Source organism: Loxodonta africana, chromosome 9 (assembly GCF_030014295.1).
Source record: "Loxodonta africana isolate mLoxAfr1 chromosome 9, mLoxAfr1.hap2, whole genome shotgun sequence".
Lineage (NCBI taxonomy): Eukaryota > Metazoa > Chordata > Mammalia > Proboscidea > Elephantidae > Loxodonta > Loxodonta africana.
Window position 1 is genome coordinate 7823054 of NC_087350.1, and position 24523 is coordinate 7847576.

The 24523-nt window shown below is 41.9% G+C and overlaps 1 protein-coding gene and 1 pseudogene across 7 annotated transcripts in view; both read left to right on the top strand.

The window, feature by feature from the left end:
• The window catches only part of SYK (spleen associated tyrosine kinase), a 133298-nt gene that overhangs the window by 11073 nt on the left and 97702 nt on the right, over nt 1–24523 (top strand). The window contains exon 2 of one of the 7 annotated variants that reach the window (XM_064291029.1): nt 20394–21760. The exons of the other annotated variants lie outside the window; for them this stretch is intronic. Coding sequence (XP_064147099.1) covers nt 21704–21760 — 57 coding nt within the window. The 5' untranslated portion in view covers nt 20394–21703. The remainder of the gene's footprint in view (nt 1–20393; nt 21761–24523) is intronic. 7 annotated transcript variants of the gene reach the window in all.
• On the top strand, nt 1092–15624 carry LOC135232359 (COMM domain-containing protein 7-like; annotated as a pseudogene).

The following is a 24523-nucleotide window of genomic DNA, read 5'->3' on the forward strand; positions in this document are numbered from 1 at the left end:
TTTTTTAGCAATACCAATCAGCTGATGGTCATAGTTGTGTGAAGGAAGTGACAGTGAGGAGGGAGGAGAAAAGCCTTGCTAGATTCTAGAGTGAAGATGGGTCACAGGGCTTGGTGTGTCCTTCCCCAGATTGACCCAGGCTTCTCTGGTCTCCACTGTTACGCTTGGAGCTGAGCCAGAGGGACTGTAGCTTGTGCAAAAAGTGCGCTACGTTTTGAAGTTCATACTGATTATTAGGAAAACAAAAGTCAAAAATCATAAATTTCTTAGAAGCATATTTAAAAATGTATAGGATTTTAGAGGTGGAAGGAATCTTAGAGATTCAACCTGCTGAAAAACAGCAGAGCCCAGAAAGGTTAAGTCATCTGTCCAATCACTAAATGATGCTGTTCGGATCCTAACTGTTGAATATAGGTGTTCCTGAGTCCAGGATGAGAGTATCTTATCCATTACTTCAGCAAGGAGTAAAAAATGATCTGTATGTTGGGAAGATTTAAAGTCTGATTGATAAGAGCAAGGAAGCTGTAAAAAGCAGATGGAGGGCATGAGTTCAATTTTATACATGTTGATTTCACTCTCTTACTGGTACTTACAGAAAACTTATTTTCTTTATAGCTTTGTATGGACAAACTAAACAAGTTCATTGGGGATTGGAATAAAAATTTCTAAATCAGTGAGAGATTAATATGAAAATATCTGATGCCTTTTGATGTCGCCTCTAAACAGATTAAGCTTGCTTCCAAATTTTGTATCCAGAGTGAACTAGAACAATACAGAGAACTAGTTCGAAAGGCTGCACCGAGCCATAAGCAGTGAGCACAGTGGTCCTGTGCTCATGAGCCCATCACGTCTGTGATTGTACCCCAGCAGCACGGAATTGCTGTCCCCGCATGCAGTGCTGCCATGAGCGTTGCAGACAGGGAAATACAAGTTGTCCTGAAGATCTGAAAGAGAGAGGGGAAAAAGGAAAATTTTGAACTCATTTCCATCTGTTTGTGGAAACTTGGGATGCAGGTGGGATTTTAATGACTCAGTCCAAGAAAGGCAGCTTGGCAATCAGAGAGAAAGGATACACACATTGTAGTAAGAATATGTCGTTGTTAGTGGCCATCCAGTTGGCTCTATCTCACGGTGCCCCCACAGAGAACAGGACCAAGCATTGTCTGGTACTGTGCCATCTTCACAATCACTGGTATTCTCAAGTCCATTCCTGCAACCACTGTGTACCTTCAGAGTGCCTTCCAACCTAGGGGCTCATCTTCTGGCACCATATCAGACAGTATTCTGTTGTGATCCATAGGTTTTCATTGGCTTATTTTTGGAAGTAGATCACTAGGCTTTTCTTCCTAGTATGGAAGCTCTGTTGAAGCCTCTCTACCATTGGTGACCCTGCTGGTCTTTGAAATGTCAATGGCATAGCTTCCAGCATCATAGCAACATGCAAGTCACCATAGTACAACAAACTGACAGATGGTAGAGAAAGAATACAGCAAAAAGATGTGAGAGGGATGATTTCCCCCAAAGAATTGTTGGTATTCAACAATGTCTGCAAAGATATATGTGCAAAGTGTTCCTTCTAGCTTATTTTTTCTAAGAAAACTCTGGAAACAGTGTTGGCATCTAATGGAGGCATGGTTAAGCATGGCATTGCCTCTTGATGGCCTTTCTGTGCTGATGCGATGAGCACGAGGGAGCACTCTGGTGTCAAGATGGAGAGATGCCTATGCCATCTTAAGTCAACATTGTGTATAGATGGTAATGGAACACTGTGTGTGTAAACACCAAACCAAAAAAAATTAAGCCAGTTAAAATACTTAAGATATACTCTTCTCCCCACTAGATTGGCAAAGCAGCCCTGGTGGTGCAGTGGTTAAGTGCTTGACTGCCAGCCAAAAGGTTGGCAGTTCAAACCCACCAGCCACTCAGTGGCAGAAAGATGTGACAGTCTGCTTCTGTAAAGATTACAGCCTTAGAAACACAACGGGCAGTTCTCCTCTATCCTATAGTTTCACTATCAGTTGGAATCAACTCAACGGCAATGGGTTGGGTTTGGTTTTGGTTAGATTGGCTATACACACACACACACACACACACACACACACACACACACAAACAAAAACTTATGTGAAGACCCAGGGAAAAATATGAAATAAGTGTAGTAAGGGTGGACAAATTCTACAACGTCTTAAAGCAAAGCTCCAATGGAGAGTGACACACCAGACCCAAATTACATGTGGATAACTATAAAGGTGGCAATTCAAATCAGTCAGGGTGAGGAAAATGGTTTAATTAATACCCTTGGAAAAATTGGCTGATCATTTGGGAAAAAAATAAAACTTTCCCTTAATACCAAGATGAATTACAAGTTGAACAAAGAATAAAAATCTAGCAGTAAAATCATAAGAGTACTGTAAGAAAACTTGGGTGAGTTTTTAAATAATTGTAGAGTGAAGATGACTTTCCTAAACATGATAGAAAACATGAACCTGTAATAATAATAAAAAAAAAAGATTGATGAATACGGTTCTCTAAAATTTTAAGCAAGTGAAAAAAACATGTAAGTGAGAAAAAAAAAAAAACCTGTGAAACATGTCTTCAATGCCTGTGGTAAAGGGCCAATCGCCGTAATATGCCGTGAGTTCTTTCAAAGCACTGAGGAAAAAAAAAAGTCCATAGAAAGGTCAATCAAAGATAAAACAGTTAAAAATGCAAATAAACCAGTAAATAAAAAAATATGCCCCTCTTCTCTGTAATCCGGCACTGATTCAAGGCTTAGCTGTGTGGCAGGGGGAAACCCTTGTGGCGTAGCAGTTAAGAGCTACGTCTGCTAACCAAGAGGTCGGCAGTTCGAATCTACCAGGCTCTCCTTGGAAACTCTATGGGACCTATAGGGTCACTATGAATCGGAATTGATGGCAACGGGTATTTTTGGGGTTTTACCGTGGCAAGGTGTGGGAAAAGAGACATTCCCCCAGGGGACGCTGGTAGAACAATTTAGCAGTATCTTCACAAATTTGAAATGCGTATGAGCTTTGACTCAAACGGTTTCGCTTTTAGGAACTCATTACACATAGAAATTGAGAAAAGTGGGAAAATACATATGCATGCAGTAATTCATTACAACACTTTATTTTGTAATAGCGGTTAAAAGGAACACCAAATGCCTATCACTAGGTGGACTGGTTAAACAAACTACCGTGTATGTATACCCTGGAAAAGAGCTGGGCTGCTAACCAAAAGGTTGGCAGTTCGAATGCACCAGCCACTGCTTGGAAACCGTATGGGGCAGTTCTACTCTGTCGTATAAGGCCACTATGAGTCCGAATTGACTTGATAGCAATGGGTATACAGCCTTCTAAAAGATGTAGAATCTTTGAAAGGCCGCGGGGCCTGTGGGACCTGGGGAGCCTTTGGGTCCGGGGCAGACACCGTGGGCTGCCTGTATTGCACGCAAGACCCTGTGCCCAAGGCTGTGGGCAGTGACGTGCAGCAGCAGAGCCAGCTTGGCGTGCAGCAGTTCTCATCCCTGGCAGAAGTGCTCTTCCAAGTCCTAACTGAGCCAAAAGAGGTGGAAAGGTTTCTGGCTCAGCTCTCTGAATTTGCCAGCACCACCACCAATCGGATCATTCTGAAAAGCCTCCTGTTGGTCCCCAATGGTGCCTTGAAGAAGAGTCTCACAGCATTGCAGGTCCTGCCGATTTCATAACTCTGGGTCTTAGTGAGGACAAAGCCACTTACGTTTCTGAAAAGTGGAAGCAGAATTCCCCAGCCCTTGCTCTGTGGGTCATGGGTCAGGTTCTGATGTTTAACCAGTTCAGAGATACGGAATGGCAATTTGGAGTGACATCTGGGAGCAGTGAATTGGAGAAAGTGGGAAGTAGTGTTTTACAATTAAAGTTGGTGGTTAAAAAAGGAAACCAAACTGAAAATTTGTAGGTAGAGTTAACTTTGTCTCAGTTCTGAAGCCTCCTGAACCAGATGGAGCGAGTCAGAGCCAGCATGGAGTGTTTCAGCTGATTTCTGTCCACCTGTATCTCCAGCTGGCCGCCCTGCCCTCCATGGGTGGCTGCTCCGAGAGGCACCTCACTCACAGGCCTGTTGGGTGCTCATTGTGCCTTGCTTGCATCTTGGGAGTGCAGTAGCAGAGGTTTCTGAAAAACAACAAGATTAAGTGCCTAAAGAGGCCTCCACAATCACCCTGTGAACTCTTCACTAAGGAACCACCACCTGTCTTCCCAGACAATTTTTAAGGTATTCAAACAGCTTCAGGGGAGAAAATGAATTCAGTTGCCTCTGCATCAAAGCTCCAGGATAAACAAACGGTGCCGTGGCTCAGGATACACGCAGACCGCCCTTTCCCTGTCACGGGTTGAACTGTGTGCCCCCGAGGTATGTTTCAACTTTGTTAGGCCGTGATTCCCGGTATCATGTGACTGTCCACCATTTTGTCATCTGATATGATTTCCCTGTGTGTTGTAAGTCCTATCACTATGATGTTAATGACATGGATTAATGACAGTTATATTGATGAGATCTATAAGATTAGATTGTGTCTTAAGCCAATCTCTTTTGAGATATAAAAGAGAGAAGCAATCAGAGAGACATGGGAACCTCATACCACCAAGAAAATAATGCCGGGAGCAGAGTGTCCTTTGAGCCCAGGGTTCCTGCGTTGAAAACCTCCTAGACCAAGGGAAGACTGATGACAATTGTCCTCCAGAGCCAACAGAGAGAGAAAGCCTTCGCCTAGAGCTGACGCCCTGAATTTGGACTAGCAGCCTACTAGAAAGTGAAAGAATGAATTTATCTCCGTTAAAGCCATCCACTTGTGGTATATCTGTTACAGCAGCACTAGGTGATTAAGACATCCCTCAAAAGCAAGAGCTCATTTGTGGCTGAACAAGAGGCAGACTATAGGAATGACACCTGTGGAGAGCCCCCAAGGCTTTCTGTGCACTCTGTTTGTGGTGGTGGTGCAATGCTGATCAGTTTGTAATGGGTCGTTGTGTACAAATATGTGATTGGTCTTCTCTGGAAAGAAATGAGGCTAAACTCTGCCCCTGGTTCTGCTTTTGCCCCATTGTGTTGTAATAAGGAGGGCCTTTTGAGGCTATTTTAGCTTGTTTTAGTTGTAGCTGACCTCCTCTGTTGGTTAGACGATGAATAAAAAAGGTTCTGAAGAAGAAGAAGAAAAAAAAAATGAGAATCTTTGTATACCGATATAGAAAGATGTCCAAGTTACATTCAGTGAGAGAAAAAAAAAGATGTAGTATATCATATATAATTCATAAAACAACATACATGCACATGATGATGTAAGCTGCATGAAATTGTCATCTGCTACATATAGGTGGGAGTACATATGCACGATCAGAATGCCCCTTAGAAGCAAGGATGGCGAGGCTATGTCTCACATACTTTGGACGTGTTATCAGGAGGGCTGAGCCCCTGGAGAAGGACATCATACTTGTAGAGGGTCAGCGAAAAAGAGGAAGACCCTCAATGAATGGCTGCAACAATGGGTTAAGCACAGCAACAATTGTGAGGATGGCGCAGGACTGGGCAGTATTTTTTTTCTGTTGTGCATAGGGTTGCTGTGAGTCAGAACTGACTTGATGGCACCTAACAACAAAAACAACCCATATGTGTGTGTAAATACGGAGAGTGATCTGGAAGCATATGCACCAAACTATGAATACCAGTTACCTGGGGAGGGAAGTAGAACTGGTTAGGAGGAAAGTGATGTTTAACATTTTTAAACTTCGTACCTCTATATTGCTTGCCATTTTTACAATGATCATGATTGTGTGTGTTTTAATCTAGAAAAATAATTATAAAATTAGAAAGTTTGCTTGGGAAAAAACGGGGGAGGGGAGAGTAGGAGGTGACCAGGAAGAGGACTACGTTTAGAAACACAGTATCGTGAATGTTGGGACCATCAGTCTGCACAGGAGGAGTTAGGCTCAGAGAGATTATGTGGCCTGCCCGGCGTTGCACAGCCTGGTTCTCTAACATGACCGCATACCATATCACGGTTGATGCCAGGCCCACCTCCAAAGACACTGACGGGATGTGGCCTGTGGCTGCCCCTGCATACCATGTCACGGTTGATGCCAGGCCCACCTCCAAAGACACTGATGGGATGTGGCCTATGGCTGCCCTTGGAATTATTTTTTAAGTCTTCTCCTCCCACCTCACTCCCACCAAGTGCAGCAGCCAAGGTTGAGAAGTGCCGTTTTTGAACTTGTTAGTAGGATTTTGTAGCATGCAAGCACATCTTTTAAGGCTGATGAAGTCTCCACCAAATTGCAGTTTATCGGTCTGCTGGACATAACGACAGCTGTGTGTGCTTTTGATCGAAAACCCTCTGGAAACGTGGGAGTAATCCCTTCCCACCTGATGTACGTGTGTGTGTGTGTGTGAGAGAGAGAGAGATAGAGAGACCATGCACACTTATGTTTTTGCTGAGAATACGCCATTCCAGGGAACTTAAACTCTTCCATGGTACTTGTATTCATCAGGTAGGTACCGTTTGCCATCAAGTTGACTCTGACTCATGGCAACCCCGCTTGTGTCAGAATAGAACTGTGCTCCATAGGGTTTTCGATGGCTGATTTTTCACAAGTAGATCACCAGGCCTTTCTTCTGAGGTGCATCTGGGTGGACTCGAACTGCCAGCCTTTCAGTTAACAGCCGAAGCTGAGCGCATTAACCATTTGCACCACCCAGGGACTCCGTAGGGTCTGTACGTCTGTGGAAGTCTAGGAAGGAAGGTGTTGCGTAAGGAAGCGCAATGCATTCTGAGCACATTGCTGTAACACTGCAGGGGGTGAGTTCACGTAACACAGTTCTCAGAAAGAGAATGTGCGCCCTGGTGTGGTGTAGAAATTCACCCACAGCATTTTCTACACAAGATAATTTGAATTGCTTCCATCTGTAAGGCTTTTTTTTTGGTCATTATTCTAAGTTCATTTTACTTATTTTCTTGTCGTTCAGCCCAGCTTGTTATCTGCCTATTTCGTGTGAAATGTTTTTTTTTTTTTCTCATGAGGAGAAGGTAAATAATCTCGCTCCTGGTTAAGAGCTTGGGCCTTGGTTTCTTGAGTCAGTGGCTTGATTGCTGTGGCTCACAGGCTGCAGCAGATGGCAATTTGAAGGGCTGCTGCCATCAGAGGCCGTTTGAGACAGTCCGCTGCTGTGATTGCCTCTTCCTAACCATACCCATCCAGGTACAGTGTGTAAATGCTGGGTCCTACTCACACTGGAGAGCCCCAAGGACATGCATTGGGTGTTCACGGTCTGTTATAAAATTTCTAGGACCACAGTTTAGACCTGCAAATATCCAGTTCTAAGAAAAGGCTTCAACTTTAAAGTTACTTTCTGGAGTAACTTGTGTGGTTAGCAGAGGTCTGTGTATGTAAACACCAAACAAAATCAAGCAAGTTAAAATAGTTAAGATATACCATTCGCTTGAAACTACTTAGGCCCTTGCTACCACATCAACAGCCATGGAAGCAGCAGTCGAGAAATCAAAGATACATTGCATTGGGTAAATCTGCTGCAAAGGATCTCTTTAAAGTGTTGAAGAGCAAAGATGTCACCTTGAAGACTAAGGTGCGCCTGACCCAAGCCATGGTATTTTCAATCACATCATATGCATGTGAAAGCTAGACAATGAACAAGGAAGACAGGAGAAGAACTGATGCCTTTAAATAGTGGTGTTGGCGAAGAATATTGAGTATACCGTGGACTGCCAAAAGAACGAACAAATCTGTCTTAAAAGAAGTACAACCAGGACGCTCCTTAGAAGTATGGAGGGCGAGACTGCATCTTACATACTTTGGACATGTTGTCAGGAGGGATCAGTCCCTGGAGAAGGACGTCATGCTTGGCAGAGTACAGGGTCAGCGGAAAAGAGGAAGACCCTCAGCGAGGTGGATTGACACAGTGGCTGCAACAATGAGCTCAAGCATAACGACGATTGTAAGGATGGTGCAGGACCAGGCAGTGTTTTGTTCTGTTGTGCGTGGGGTCGCTACGAGTCAGAACTGACTCGATGGTACCTAACAACAACAACAAGCGCATCTTCAAAATGAGGACAAAAGTACTTGCCTTTCAGGTTATTGTTGAGCTCAGAGGTACTCTCTGCAAAGACTGGCTCGCCATGAACAGACCTTCTGCAAAATGTTAATGGTTGGGGGCAAGAAATCAAAGATAAATAAAAAATTATTATTATTATTTATTTTTTTTTTTTTTTGGAAAGGGGTCTTATAGGGCAAAATGATTTTAGACACTATAGGGGAGAATCATAGAGGCAGAGGGTCTCTTGACTTCTGACACAAACCGTCTGTTATAGCCAAACACTGTGTTCAGGAACCCTGCTGGCTTTTAATGACTACACCTGTTGTTGTTATCGCCTGCCATCCAGCCGGCCCCTGACTCCCAACGGAAGCAAAGGCTTCGCAGTCCTGTGCTGTGCCCACGATGAGTTGTGGATGGAGCCGCTGTAATCCCTAGGGTTTTCACTGACAGTTTTTCCAAAGTGGACCTTCAGCCCTTTCTTCCTAATCCATCTTAGTCTGGAAGGTTCACTGAAACCTTTTCAGCACCACAGCAATACGCTAAGCCTCCATGGACAGACAAATGGCAGCTGCGCATGAGGTACGTTGGCCAGGAACTGAACCCAGGCCTCCCATGTTTGTTGTTGTTAGGTGTCGTCGAGTCAGTTCCAACTCACAGCGATCCTATCTACCACAGAACGAAACACTGCCCGGTCCTGCGCCATCCTTACAATCATTGTTATGCTTAAACCCATTGTTGCAGCCACTGTGTCAGCCCGTCTCGTTGAGTGTCTTCCTCTTTTCTGCTGACCCTGTACTTTACCAAGCATGATGTCCTTCTCCAGGGACTGATCCCTCCTGACAACATGTCCAAAGTATGTAAGATATAGCCTCACCATCCTTGCTTCTAAGGAGCTTTCTGGTTGTACTTCTTCCAAGACAGATTTCTTCATTCTTTTGGCAGTCCATGGTATATTCAACATTCTTCGCCAACACCACAATTCAAAGGTGTCATTTCTTCTTAGGTCTTCCTTATTCATTGTCCAGCTTTCGCGTACATATGATACAATTGAAGATACTATGGGTTGGGTCAGGCGCACCTTAGTCTTTAAGGTGACATCTTTGCTTTTCAACACCAAAGAGGTCTTTTACAGCAGATTTGCCCAACGCAGTGCGTCTCTTGATTTCTCGACTGCTGCTTCCATGGCTGTTGATTGTGGATCCAAGTAAAATGAAATCCTTGACAACTTCAGTCTTCTCTCCGTTTATCATGATGTTGCTTATTGGTCCAGTTGTGAGGATTTTTATTTTCCTGATGGTGAGGTGTAATCCATACTGAAGGCTGTGGTCTTTGATCTTCATTAGTAAGTGCTTCAAGTCCTCTTCACTTTCAACAAGCAGGGTTGTGTCATCTGCTTAAGGCAGGTTGTTAAAGAGTCTTCCTCCAATTCTGATGCCCCATTCTTCTTCATACAGTCCAGTATCTCGGATTATTTGCACAGCATACAGATTGAATAGGTATGGTGAAAGGATACAACCCTGAAGCACCTTTCCTGACTTTAAACCATGCAGTATCCCCTTGTTCTGTTCGATCAGCTGCCTCTTGATCTATGTAAAAGTTCCTCAAGAGCACAATTAAGTGTTCTGGAATTCCCATTCTTCGCAGTGTTGTCCATAGTTTGTTATGATCCACACAGTCGAATGCCTTTGCATAGTCAATAAAACACAGGTAAACATCCTTCTGGTATTCTGTGCTTTCAGCCAGGATCCATCTGACATCAGCAATGATATCCCTGGTTCCACATCCTCTTCTGAAACTGGTCTGAATTTCTGGCAGTTCCCTGTGGGTATACCGCTGCAGCCACTTTTACTCTCGTGTGATATTAATGATATTGTTCGATAATTTCCGCATTCAGTTGGATCACCTTTCTTGCAAAAGGGCATACATATGGATCTCTTCTAACATTTTAATGTTTCAGATATATAGTAAGCTCAGGGTGGGCACCACTTACCCCTCTACCTCTGGCACCGTGGCCCAGGTGTGGACGAAAGGCCTTCCCCCCTTGCTTTCCTGCCAAGCATCTAAGACTGTGCTATCAGTACATAGCCACTAGCCATATATGGCCATTTATTTATTTTATTTTATCATGGTGAAATATATATAACAAATTATTTGCCACCTCATCCATTTTTATGTGTACAATTCAGTGACATTAATCACATTCACTAAGTAATGTGACCAGCCATATTAAATAGTTAAATACATTTAAATTAGTTAAATGAAATTTAAATTTCAGTTCTTAGTCACAATAGCCACATTTCAGGGGCTACTAGCCACACGTGGCTCGTGGCTCTGTCTTAGACAGAGAAGAACAAACATTTCTGCCACCATAGCAGGGTCTGCTGGACAGTGTGGACGTCAGAGATGCACATGTATGCAATATTATATGGGAGCCGCGTGTGGCTCTTCCCCTCAGGAGCCAAGGCAGGAGACAATCAGCTTTTACCTTTCATAATTCTTACTGCCTACTTGGGTATTAGGAAACCCTGGTGGTGTAGTGGTTCAGTGCTATGGCTGCTAACCAATAGGTTGACAGTTCAAATCCACCAGGCATGACTTGGAAACTCTACGGAGCAGTTCTGCTGTGTCCTACAGGGTTACTATGAGTACAAAATGACTCGACAGCGATGGGTTTCTCAGGTGGTAAATGTATTCTAACACTGCATTTTTCCATGTTAACCCCAGGTGGCTCCCAATTCCTTTATGAGAATCTGATACTAGGAATTGATGGCCAGCACCCAACCCCCCTTAGATGAGACCCCGGGTCTTGTCCACAGGGACCTGGCCTGGTCCTTTAAACCTCAACACAGTTTCATCTCAGGAATCAACACCACCCATTCCTCCCAACACACACACCCTGTTAGGCCATGAGTTTTCTAGTCTAGCTTAATTCCAGGGTTACTAGTGAGCAACTCAGAAACTGAAATTGTCCCCAGTTGTTGTGTTGCTATACAATAGTCTTCTGAATGTGAACCCAGTTGTGGAGAAAGTTACTAATTAATGCATCCTTGGGCTAAGCAGTTAAGACCTCAGCTGCTAATCAAAAGGTTGGCAGTTAGAATCCACCAGCCCCTTATTGGAACCTCTATGGGGCAGTTCTACTCTGTCCTGTAGGGTCACTGTGAATCAGAATCAACTTGATGGCAATGGCTTTAGTTTGGTTTGGTTTTGGGTTAAGCTGTGGGCCCTGGTGGTGCCATGGTTAAAGCACTCAGCTGCTAACCAAAGGTCAGCAGCTCAAATCCACTAGCCTCTCCTTGGAAACCCTATGGGGCAGTTCTCTGTCCTATAGGGTCACTATGAGTCGGAATTGACTCTATGGCAATGGGTTTGGTTTTGGATTAAGCAGTGGGCCCTGGTGGCTGAGTGGTTAAAACTCTCAGTTGCTAAGCTAAAGGTCGGCAGTTCAAAACCCACCAGCCGACCTGCAGAAGAAAGATGTGGCAGTCTGCTTCTGTAAAGATTTACAGTCTTGGAAACCCTGTGGGGCAGTTCTCTGTAATATAGGGTTACTATAAGTTGGAATCAACTCGACGACAGTGGGTTTGATTTTTTGGTTTTGGGGTTAAGCATACTTGATTCAGTATAGTTTCTAAAAGAATAGACTAAATTTTTGTTGAAGAGCAGTTTGAGGTAATGGAGAAAATCTTAGTGTTTATTAAATTCTCTTCCATTAAAAAATTCCAACGTCGGTTTTTCAAAACGTTTGGAATCTAAGGTTTTTGTTTTGTTTTACATTTTGAAAGGAAGGTTTGAAGAGCGAGCGTGTTCCTCGTTAAGGTAACATGAAGAAAACGCTGCTGATTGAGTGACCGTGTTCTGTACTTTCAGAGAAAACAGTAGATTTATTTCTGTAACTGGGTACCATTTGATCAAGTCAAGCCTCTAAAAGCAGTTAGGCTGGTGGGGGTAATGGGTGGCACGGTGGTAGAATCCTCACCTTTCGTGTAGGAAGCCTGGCCTTGAATCCTGGCCGGTGCACTTCATGCTCAGCTACCACCCTTCAGTCAGTGGAGACTTGCGTGTCACTGTGACGCTGACCAGGTGGCAGTAAAGTGTCCTGACTAAGACAACTAGGAAGAAAGACCTGGTAGTCTACTTCTGAAAATCAGCCTATGAAAACCCTGTGGATCCAAATGGTTTGATGTGGGGACAGCACAGTCCCAGGCAGCTTTTCATCATGTCATGCATGGGATCCCTAGAAGTCAGGGCCGTCCTCCATGGCAGCTAACAACAGCAAGAGCAATTGGAGATACTTGAGATGGGCTGACACACAGGCGTATCCTATAAGAGGTGACACCTGAAGAGACTCCGTTAGAGAAAACGGAACTGTTCTGCTGTGCAGGGGCCTCCGGGGGGGGGGGCCCTTCCAAGTTGTGCTCCTGCCACTGTCTCCTACATTCTCTGTGCCTGGGCGAGAGACGTGCAATTTGCCTGTCTATGAAATTCCCATGCTGCTTGATTTCAGTAGTGATAACATACCACAAAACAAGTCATTCTGGAGGTTTCGTGAATTACAGGACTTCCTCTCATGCTGCAGCCTGGCATCAGGAAGTGAAGCAACCCAAGTGCTCTTCCTAGAGCCAACTCCATTCCTGTAACTGGCACTCACACCCTACTCACCAAGAAGGGCACAGGCTCTAGGTTCTTTTACGGCATCAATTGTGTTAACATTTACATGTCTAAAAATCAGTGGGGGGAATTTATTTAACTAAAAATGTTTTCCTGCATGATGCCTTTACTATGACATCTTTAAAATTTTGTGTAAATTTTGTAATGATTTGCCGCCTGTTTTACTTTCCCCAGCCCTTCAATTTGGGAGCTCATGTTGCGGCTCACTGCAGTGGCCAGCTCTGTGTGAATCAGTTTTGAACCCCATGACCTTTAATAGAGAGGGAACAACTCCAGATCAGTGATTCTCTATTTTGGCTGCACGCAAGAATCACATGAGCACTCAGAACAAAACAAAAACTAATACCTGGGCCCAGCCCTGGAGATTCTGAGTCCATTTGCCTTGACTGGGGCTCTGTGTTAGCTGTACTTTAAAAAGAGCACCCAGGTTATCTAACGTGCAGCCTGAGTTGAGAATCACTGTTCCGGCCTACAACTTTACTTTATGTTGTTGTTAGTTGAACTTACTAGTGAAGGCAGTAGCTCTTAAGATCTCCTGTGTGTAAGAAGTACCTGATTCAGCAGGTTTGTGGTCAGCTCAGGAGTCTGCATTTTTAACAAGCATCTGGGGTGATTTTTGAAGGTGTGATAGCCCAACTTCTGTCCTGATTCTTGATAGAGACATCCGTACCTTCCTAACTTCCATATTAATTTTAGTCTAAATTCTAAAACGACTAGGATTGTGTACTCAACCACTGCCAGTCCTGAAGCCTAGTTTGAGCACGTGTTGCTGGGTTGGACACATTCTTTACCTCTGAGGACTGCATGGTCATTGCTCCTCTGTCTTCTGGCTTTTAGTGTTGCTGAGAAGCCTAAATTAGCCCAGTAATTTACTTTTCCTTTATAGGTGCCTGGATAAGATGCTCTTTTTCAAAAAATTTATTTTATGTTGTTGAGAATACGCACAGCAGAACAGACACCAATTCAACAATTGCTACATGTACAATTTAGTGACACTGATTACGTACTCCAAGTTGTGCAACCCTTTTCACCTGCCTTTTCTGAATTGTTCCTCCCCCATTAACATAAACTCACCATCCCCTAATAATCTTTTGAGTTGCTGTTACCGAGTTGATCCCACACAGATAGATGTTAAAAGAGCACAATGCTCAAGGCAGACATTCTTAGCTAGTCAAGCTAAGAAACTATTGTTTGGTTTTAAAAAGACTTCAGGGAATATTTTTCGTTTAAGGTTTAAAGATTATCTCAGGTCAATAATTTCGGGGGTTTAATCAGCCTACATGGCTCCAGAAATTCTGAGTTTCTTGAGAATTTGAAATTCTGTTCTTCATTTTCCTCCTTTTGATCAGGAATCTTCTGTAAAATCTTTGAGCAAAACATTCAGTAATAGTAGCTGGGCAACATCCAGTTCTTCTGGTCTCATGCCAAAGAAGGCAGTTGTTCATGGAGGTGATTAGCCACACATTCCATCTCTCCTCCTGTTCCTGACTCTCCTTCTTCCTCTGTGGCTGCAGGCAAATAGAGACCAAATTGCATTTATTAAGGGTAGGGTTGCACAGCGGATTAATATAGTTGTTGTGAATAAGTTGTATACCTGTAAAAAGTTGAACTGACAAAAGTTGTGGGAGAGATATGTATTTACAATAATAACAACAAAAAGGAGCAGCTTCTGAGACTGCTTTTATATAATCAAATACCTTATGTGACTTTGTTTCTTAGTTTGGAGATTTAGGGTCATGATTTCATGGGACATCCCAGTTAATTGGCCTAGTATTTTTAGTGCTTCTGTTCTACCTCCTAGTTCATTATGTAGAGCTTGCAAGTGACCAGCCAAGGTATAATTATGTCTCTTTCCCTGGAGCAATAGAAGAAGGAGAGTCAGGAATAGGAGAGGAAATGGAATGTGTGGGTAATATGCTCTTTTAGTCATTGAATACATGCTCTATTTCTAGAAATCAAATAATTGTTCCACTCCTGTATTTGAATTCTCTACTTCAGGGATGTCAATATTACCTATTTTGGGTCTTCTTTATCTTTCTAGTATTTATCTCTTGAATTCTTTTAACTCTGTTAATTTCTATATTATTTTTCTCAAATATTCTAGCCTGTCCTCCTTGGAAACCTCGTAGGGCAGTTCTACTCTGTCCTATAGGGTTGCTATGAGTCGGAATTGATGTGACAACAATGGGTTTGGTTTGGTTTTGGTTGGTGTAGACTCCCAAGCTCTGCAGCTTTGTCTGAGGTCTATAGCAGCCCTGGCCTTTCCTCATGGTCTTTCCTGAGGGTCTCCATGCCCCCAAGGTAAGCTCTGCTGTTGGTCCCTGTTCAGAGTAAGAGGTGTCTACTACTTCTGTTGTATCTCTCTTGTTCTCCCTGTTGTGGGATGATTCAGAGAGAAGGGAGTAGTGATACCTTTATTTTAAACCCAGGCTATCTGATGTCTTGACAATTATCCTACACGGCTGCTTATGGTGTTTGGCATTTCTGTTTAGCAGTTAAGTTTCTGCAGGGACAGTAAAAACTAGGAAATAAGAAGAAAGTAGCTTCAGAATGACCAAAGAAAGTTCAGGAGACACTCTTCATCTCTGCTAGCCTTCCTGATTCCCACGGCTGACCAATGCCAATTTTCTCTTCTTGGTGGGCTTTTCCGTCCATTACACACGTTAATTTTTTGAGCACTTCCTATGTGTCAGGAGAAGCATTAAGTGTTAGAGTTGGGCAGTGATCCAGACTCATCCTGCACTTAGGTTGTGTACAGTTAGGTTAAAAGAAATAGGAGCCTGGCGCTAGGCCTGGACCACAAGAGTAGCCTCATGTATTCTTCACTGTAACCATTAAAAAAAAAAAAAAAAATTTAAAAAAATACAGGAAGTCCAACACCACTCACAGTTAACAAATGTCGACATCTTACCATTTTTGCCTCCTCCCCACTCCAAGAAGAAGAAGATCATTACAAATCAAGTTTAAGCTACAACCCTTTCTATGCATGGGGAAATTGAGAGTAATTTGCCCAAGGCCAGGCAACTGGTTAACAACAGGGCTGAGATTGGAGCTTAGGTCCCTGTGGAAGCAAAGGGAGCTCTCTTATCTAGGCTGCCATACTGCCTTCTATTAATTAGGTCCTGTCTGCTGAGCAGCTCATAGTTAGCAAATACTAGCACCTATTATAGTAAACTGGACAGGTTTTTTTCACATGCTATGGACAAATTTTTGATTTACATAAATAAAATACAATCTGTTTCTGAGGGTGGCAGGAAACATTCCGTTGGGGAACCAAACAAAAACAGAGATGTGTGTGATTATCAGGAGCTGAGATTAGTTTAGACAAGAGTTTCCCAGATATTAGTATCTATTCACTCTTGTATTGAATTTTACAGTAGCCTGTACTTTCCCATTTGGTATAGTTGTGACCATCAGTTCCTCTTGTGAATAATCTAGAAGTCACTCTAAATAGAAAAAAAAAAAAGAAACTAAGAGTCAGTCGTTGTTGATAGGTGCCATCGAATCAGTTCCCACCCAAAGCAACCCTGTGTACAACGGAATGAAACACTGCCCGGTCCTGCACCATCATCACAATGGTTGTTATGCTTGAGCCCATTGTTGCAGTCACTGTGCCAGTCAATTGTCAAGAGTCAATTAGAATTCTTGTGTCAGATAATATATTTTGTTTCTCTTATTTACAAAGCAGGGAAATAATTTTTAAAATCAAATTACATTTGACTGTCTTTGTAAGAGACATGATTTTGAATCCAATGAACTATTTTATAATACGGTGAAACTCTCTTAGCCTTGTGTTTTATATTAACTCATTAAATGGGTAGCTTTTTTCTTTTAATCGTGCTTTAAGTGAAAGTTTAAATTCAAGTCAGTTTCTCATACAAAAACTTATACACACATTGTTATGTGACCCTAGTTGCTCTCCCTATAACGTGACAGCACACTCTACCCTCTATTTCCCATGTCTCTTCAACCAGCTCTTGCCCCCATCTGCTTTCTCATCTCGCCTCCAGATAGGAGCTGCCTACATAGTCTCATGTGTCTACATGAGCCGAGAATCTCACTCCTCACCAGTATCATTTTATGTCTTATAGTCCAGTCTATTCTTTGTCTGAAGAGTTGGCTTCAGGAATGGTTTTAGCTTTGAGGTAACAGAGAGTCCAGGTGCCATTCCCTCTGGGGTCCCTGCAGTCTTAGTCAGACCATTAAGTCTGGTCTTTTTTTTTTTTTAGTCAATCACCCAATTTTATCAGATCTTAATATTCTGTCACACTTGCTTTATATTCCATGATCTTTTTTTTTTATTGTGCTTTAAGTGAAAGTTTGCAGTTCAAGTCAGTTTCTCATACAAAAACTTATACACATTGTTATGTAACCCTAGCTGCTGTCACTGTAATGTGACAGCACACTCCTCCTCTCCACTCTGTATTTCCCATGTCCATTCAACCAGCTCCTGTCCCCCTCTGCCTTCTCATCTCACCCATGGACAGGAACTGCCCACAGTCTCATGTGTCTACTTGAGCTTAGAAGCACACTCCTCACCAGTATCAATTTGCGTCTTATAGTGCAGTCTAATCTTTGTCTGAAGAGTTGGCTTCGGGAATGGTTTTAGCTTTGGGCTAACAGAGAGTCCGGGGGCCATGACCTCTGGGGTCCCTCCAGTCTCAGTCAGACCATTAAGTCTGGTCTTTTTACTAGAATTTGAGGTCTACAACACACTTTTCTCCTGGTCCATCAGGGATTCTCCGTTGTGTTCCCTGTCAGGTCAGTCATTGGTGGTAGCTGGGCACCACCTAGTTCTTCTGGTCTCAGGCTGATGGAGTCTCTGGTTTATGTGGCCCTTTCTGTCTCTTGGGCCCATATTTTCATTGTGTCTTTGGTGTTCTTCATTCTCCTTTGCTGCAAGTGGGTTGAAACCAGTTGATGCATCTTATATGGCCACTTGCTAGTTTTTAAGACCTCAGATGCCACTCACCAAAGTGGGATGCAGAACATTTTCGTAATACACTTTGTTGTGCCTACTGACCTAGATGTCTCCTGAAACCATGGTTCCCAGACCCCCACCCCTGCTACTCTGTCCCTCGAAGTATTTGGTTGTTTTCAGGAAACTTCTTAGCTTTTGGTTTAATCCAGCTCTGCTGACTTCCCCTGTATTATGTGTTGTCCTTCCCTTCACTTAAAATAGTTTTTATTTACTATCTAATTAGTGAATATTCCTCTCCCTCCCTCCCCACCCTTGTAACCATCAAAGAATGTTTTCTTCTGTGTTTAAACCTTTTCTTAAGTTCTTATAATAGTGGTCTCATACAATATTTGTCCTTTTGCAACTGACTAATTTCTATCAGCATAATACCTTCCAGATTCTTCCATTTATAAGATGTTTCATGGATTCATCGTTGTTCTTTATCATTGCATAGTATTCCATTGTGTGAATATACCATAATTTGTTGATCCATTCATCCGTTGGTAGGCATCTTGGTTGTTTCCATCTTTTTGCTATTGTAAACAGTGCTGCAATGAACATGGGCGTGCATATATCTGTTAAGTGAAGGCTCTTATTTCTCTAGGATGTATTCTAAGAAATAGAATTGCTGGGTCATATGGTACTTCTTTATCTAGCTTTCTAAGGAAGTGCCAAATCGATTTCCAAAGTGGTTGTACCATTTTATATTCCCAGCAGCAGTGTATAAGTGTTTCAGCCTTCCACAACCTCTTCAACATTTATGTTTTTTGGATTAATGCCAGCCTTGTTGGGGTGAGATGGTATATCATTGTAGTTTGAATTTGCATTTCTGTAATGGCTAATGATCATGAGCATTTCCACATAAAATGCTGCCTGAATGTCTTCTTTGGTGAAGTGCCTGTTCATATCCTTTGTAAATGGGCAGATTTTTATTGAGCTCATTTTATGTGCCTGGAGTCCCCAGGTAGTACAAATGGTTAACACACCTGACTGCTAACCAAAAGGTTGTGGAGGTGGGAGTCCACCCAGAGGTACCTCAGAAGAAAGACCTGGCCATCTACTTTTGAAAAATCAGCCAATGAAAACGCTATGGAGCACAGTTCTACTTTGACACACATGGACTTAGCATGAGGTAGAGTCGACACAGGAGTTGATGGCAAGTGGTAGCTGGTTCCTGTGTGCCTACCACCATTCTGGAGACCCTTCTGGGTGCCAGGAGTACATTAGTGAGCATGTTGTGAGGCCAGACAAGTTACAGCCATCGGGATTAAAAGCTGTCTGATCAACGTGACATTTCTGTTTAAATTTGGTAGCAAGCCCAGTGAGTTCTCAAAGTAAGAATCTTCTGATTATCACAAAAGTGTCTTTCTTGTGAAAGAATACTTTTTCATAGCCATTAAAAAAAAAAAAATGTTCCTCTTAACCAGGGACTGATTTTATGGCAGGTTTTACTTTCAGCTGGCAACGATGTAATGCACACCACCAGGATGTCCATAGGGCTGATAATGTTCAGACCCACAGGATGATCACAGGCCATACTGGGCACAGGAACCCCAGCTTCCCAGCAGGGCAGCATCAGGTATCTTCCTGCAGTGGGAGTCTTCGCTGCAGTCCACACCTCTCAGGGCCAAGGAGGCAAGGTCCACATGGAAGCCTGCCCCAGGAGCCATTTCTCTCTAAACAACACTGTAGACATAGTTTCTAGAGTCCTTACAAGAAACAGGCTCAAAGCTCTGGCTTTTTATTAAGTATTTATAGTTCTGCCAGACTGGAAAGAAAGGCATGGCAATCTGCTTCCAAAAATCAGCCAGTGAAAACTCTGTGGTGACAAGGGCCTGATCCACAACTGATCATGGAAATGGTGTAGGATGGCACAGGAATGGGCAGTGTTACTATTACCATAAGCAATGCTGCTTAACTATATAATTGACAGGCTGCCTTATCAGGTTACCTGGGGAACAAGGCTGGAGAGCTAACCAGAAGTCAGGTTCTTTTGCAGAAGGGAATAGATTCTGTTAACCTATTGCCCATATTTAACACTAACTTGTTTTTTAAAATACGTAAGTCGTCGTTTCTTTACAACATTGTTCTTCGTACAGCCATATGAACCCCGACCCTTGTTTATTTGCTTAATATATGCTTTCCCCAGGAGAATGTTTCCATGGATGGTGGGAGCCGTTGGCCCTGGAGGGGAGATGTATTTTATCACTGGAATCATTTTCAATTGCTGTGGCGTGGTAATGCTGTTATTGTTTCCCAGGGCCAGCTATTCCCACGGCCCCAGCTGTGGCATGGGCCCCAGTCCTTCTTATTTTCTGCTGGGAACCCAGCACCTAGAACATGCCTGACACATGGGAGGTTCATGGATGCTAAAAGAAGTGAATGTTGAATGCTGATTGGCACGTTCTGCTTTATTTTTAAAAATCGTACTTTATAAATTAAGCTGTTTGAGTATCTCCACATGTGTCTTACTTCATGTAGCATTTTATAGAAATTCTCATCATAGCCAACCTCTGTATGAACTAGTGTGTATAAAAACCAGTGTCACTGGAACTGTACTATTACAGATAATAAATTGGTGTTTTTTGAAAATCGGTTACCCTCTAAGGAACAAAATTTATGTTTGAAGTATATTCTATTATTTGAATAATATTCTGAATGTAATATTTGCTTATTGAAGGATTCTATGGCCAAAAAATTGAATGACATAGGAAGTATCAAAAGAAGATGGAAGGAATATGCAGAGTAACTGTACCAAAAAGAATTGGTTGACATTTAACTATTTCCGGAGGCAGCATATGACCAAGAACTGATGGTACTGAAGGAAGAAGTCCAAGCTGCACTAAGGGTATTGGCAAAAAAAGCAAGTCTCCAGGAATTGACAGAACACCAACTGAAATATTTCAACAAATGGATGTAATGCTGGAAGTCCTCACTTATCTACGCCAAGAAATTTGTTAGACAGCTACCTGGCCAACCAACTGGAAGAGATCCATATCTGTGCCCATTCTGAGGAGAGGTGGTCCAACGGAATGTGGAAATTATAGAACAATATCATTAATATCATATGCAGGTAAAATTTTGCTGAAGATAGCTCAAGAACAGTTGTAGCAGTACATCAGCAGGGGACTACCAGAAATTCAAGCCAGATTGAGAAGAGGATGCGAAACTAGGGATATCATTGCTGATATCAGATGGATCTTGGCTGAAAGCAGGTAATACCAGAAAGATGTTTACCTGTATTTTATTGACTATGCAAAGGTATTTGACTATGTGAATCATAATGAATTATGGATAACATTGCAAAGGATGGGAATTCCAGAACATTGAACTGTGCTCAAGAGGAACCTGTGCATAGACCAAGAACAGTCACTGGAACAGAACAAGGGAATACTGCATGGTTTAAAATCAGGAAGGGTGTGTGTCAGGGTTGTATCCTTTTACCATGCTTATTTAATCTGTATGCTGAGCAAATAATCCGAGAAGCTGCACTATTTGTGGAAGAATGGAGCATCAGGATTGGAGGAAGCCTTATTAACAACTGGCGTTATGCAGATGATACAACCTTGCTTGCTGAAAGTGAAATGGATTTGAAGCACTTACTGATGAAGATCAAAGACCACCTCATTACACCTCAACACGAACAAAAATCCTCACAACTGGACCAATAAGCAATACTGTGATAAACGGAGAAAAGATTGAAGCTCTCAAGGATTTCATTTTACTTGAATCCACAATCAGTGCCCATGGAAGCAAAAGTCAAGAAATCAAAAGATGCATTGCATTGGGCAAATCTGCCGCAAAAGACCTCTTTCAAGTATTAAAAAGCGAAGTTGTCACTTTAAGGACTAAGATGCGCCTGACCCAAGCCAAAGTATTTTCAGTCGCCTCATGTGCATGCGAAAACGGAACAATGAATAAAGAAGACCAAAGGAGAATTGATGACTTGAATTATGGTGAAGAATATGAATATTCCAGTGGACTGCCAGAATGAACAAATCTGTCTTGGAAGAAGAACAAGAAGAATGCTCCTTAGAAGTGAGAATGGTGAGATTTTGTCTCATGTACTGTGGACATGTTATCAGGAGGGACTAGTACCAGGAGAAGGACATCATGCTTGGTAAAGTAGAGGGTCAGTGAAAAAGAGGAGGACCCTCGATGAGACGTACTGACACGGTGGCTGCAACAGTGGGTTCAAATGCAGCAACCGGTGTGAGGATTGTCAGGACTGGGCAGTGTTTCGTTATGTTGTGCATGGGGTCGCTGTGAGTCAGAACCGACTCTACTGCACCTAACAACAACAACAGCAATATTGACTTCCTAAATTTTTCTTTGTACACTCTCTTTTCTTTTAATTTTGTAATGAAAAATTTCATATAAACATGTTGAATACTCATACTTAAGAAACTTAAACCATTCAGAGAGTTTATAACAAAAAGGAAGACTCTACTAGCACACTCTTCTTTTCCCCCCGTTGTGCTCCAGGAGGCTCCCTTTTTTTTTTTTTTTTTTAAAGTGTAGTAATTTTATCGCTTTTATTTAAATGATTTATGCCCTCTATAAAATCTCTCAAGCAATCTACAAAAGTATGTTAAGATATTTCCCTAATTCTTACCATAACAAAACGACGAGTAGTGACTTTAATGAATGTTATTTCAGATAGGTCTTTTTTGCAAATACACAGATGGATGGATGGATGGATGGATGGATGGATGGATGGATGGATGGATGGATGGATGGATGGATGGATGGATGGATGGAAAGGAAAGAATCATGGTATACATAAGTTTTTTCAATTTAACAGATTATTTTAAAACTTATTTTACTTGAATTTAATAAAGGAGAAAGAAACTGAAATGACAACAAAGGAGCTGAAAACATTAAAAAAATGTTTCTTCACCGTATGAAATATTATTATCCTTAAGATCTTTTGATGGTTAAGAAAAAAAAAAACATCATGAGACCATTGCTTGGCTAAGCATTGTCCTTTAAAAAACCTATTCCTGCTTAAAGAGTATTCATTGGCTCTTTTTTATGAAAAATGAAGTGACAAATATTTTTATATTCACATGTTCTGACGTGTGTTCCTTATGTTTATTTTTTTAATTTCTCAAAGTTACTAACAATTACATATGTATATATTCATTTTTTGGCATTTATAAACATTTGTGTTGTGTTCTGAAACCAAAAACACCTTTCTTTTTTAATATTTATATTTAAATATATTTCACTGCTCACCACCATGTTTTTCACCATGCTACGTCCATTCCTGATTTATTTATTTTGATAGAGTCCCTGACTGGCAGGTTTTATTGTTGAGTAGTTTTTGTTTGTTTTATTTTTACTTTTTTTTTTTTATTCATTTCACCCATTCTTTGATATTTGAGAATGCCTGCATATTGCAGGTTGTTAATGAGCCTTCCTCCAATCCTGATGCCACATTCTACCTATAGTCCAGTTTCTCAAATTTTTTGCTCAGCATACAGATTAAATAAGTGTGGTGAAAGGATACAACCCTGACACACACCTTTCTTGATTTTAGACCATGCAGTATTTCTTTGTTCTGTTCTGGTGGCAGCCTCTTTGTCTGTATACAGTTTGCACATGAGCACAGTTAAGTGTTCTGGAATTCCCATTATTATGCAATGTTATCCATAATTCGTTATGATCCACACAGTCAAATACCTTTGCATAGTTAATAAAACACAGATAAACACCTTCCTGATAGTCTCTGCCTTCAGCTAAGATCTGTCTGACATCAGCAATGTCATCTCTAGTTCCACAGCCTCTCACGGAATCCAGCCTGAATTTCTGGGCTTTCTGCCAATGTACCGCTAGAACCGTTTTTGAGTTACCTTCAGCAAAATTTTACTTGTGTGTGATATTAATGATTGTTCAATAATTTCCACATTCTATTGGATGACCCTTCTTGGGAATGGGCACAAATATGGATCTCTTCCAGTCGGTTGGCCAGGTAGCTGTCTAACAAATTTCTTGGCCTAGAGTATTGAGCACCTCGGACACTGTATCCATTTGTTAAAACATCTCAATTGGTATCCTGTCAACTCCTGGAGCCTTGTTTTTTGCCAACACTTTCCATATAGCTTCTTCCTTCAATACCATCCATTCTTGAGCATATGCAACCTCTTGAAATGGTTGAACATCTACCAGTTTATTTGGTGCAGAACTCTGTATTCCTTCCATCTTCTTTTGATGCTTCCTGTGTCGTTCAGTATTTTGCTCATAGAATCCTTCGATATTGCAACTTAAGGCTTGAATTTTTTTCATCAGTTCTTTCAGCTTGAGAAATGCCAAGCTTGTTCCCTTTTGGTTTTCTAAGCACATGTCATTATAATACTTTATTTTTTCTTCTCGAAAAACCCTTTGAAATATTCTGTTCAGCTTTTTTACTTCTTGATTTCTTCTATTTGCTTTAGCTACTCTTGCATTCAAGAACAAGTTTCAGAGTTTCTCCTGGCATCCACATGGTCTTTTTTTTTTCTTTCCTGTCTTTTTAATGACCTTTTGCTTTCTTCATGTGTATTGTCCTTGCTGTCATCCTTCAACTCGCCTGGTCTTCTGTCATTAGTGTTCAGGGTGTCAAATCTATTTTTGAGATGGTCTCGAAATTCAGATGCAGGGATATACCCCATAAGATTTTTACTGGTCAGTTTTTTAGAAGTATATTGCCAGGCCCTTCTTCCTAGTCTGTCTTAGTCTGGAAGCCCCACTGAAACCTGTCCATCATAGATGACCCTGCTAGTATTTGAAATACTGGTTGCATAGTTTCCAGCAACACACCAACTTGCA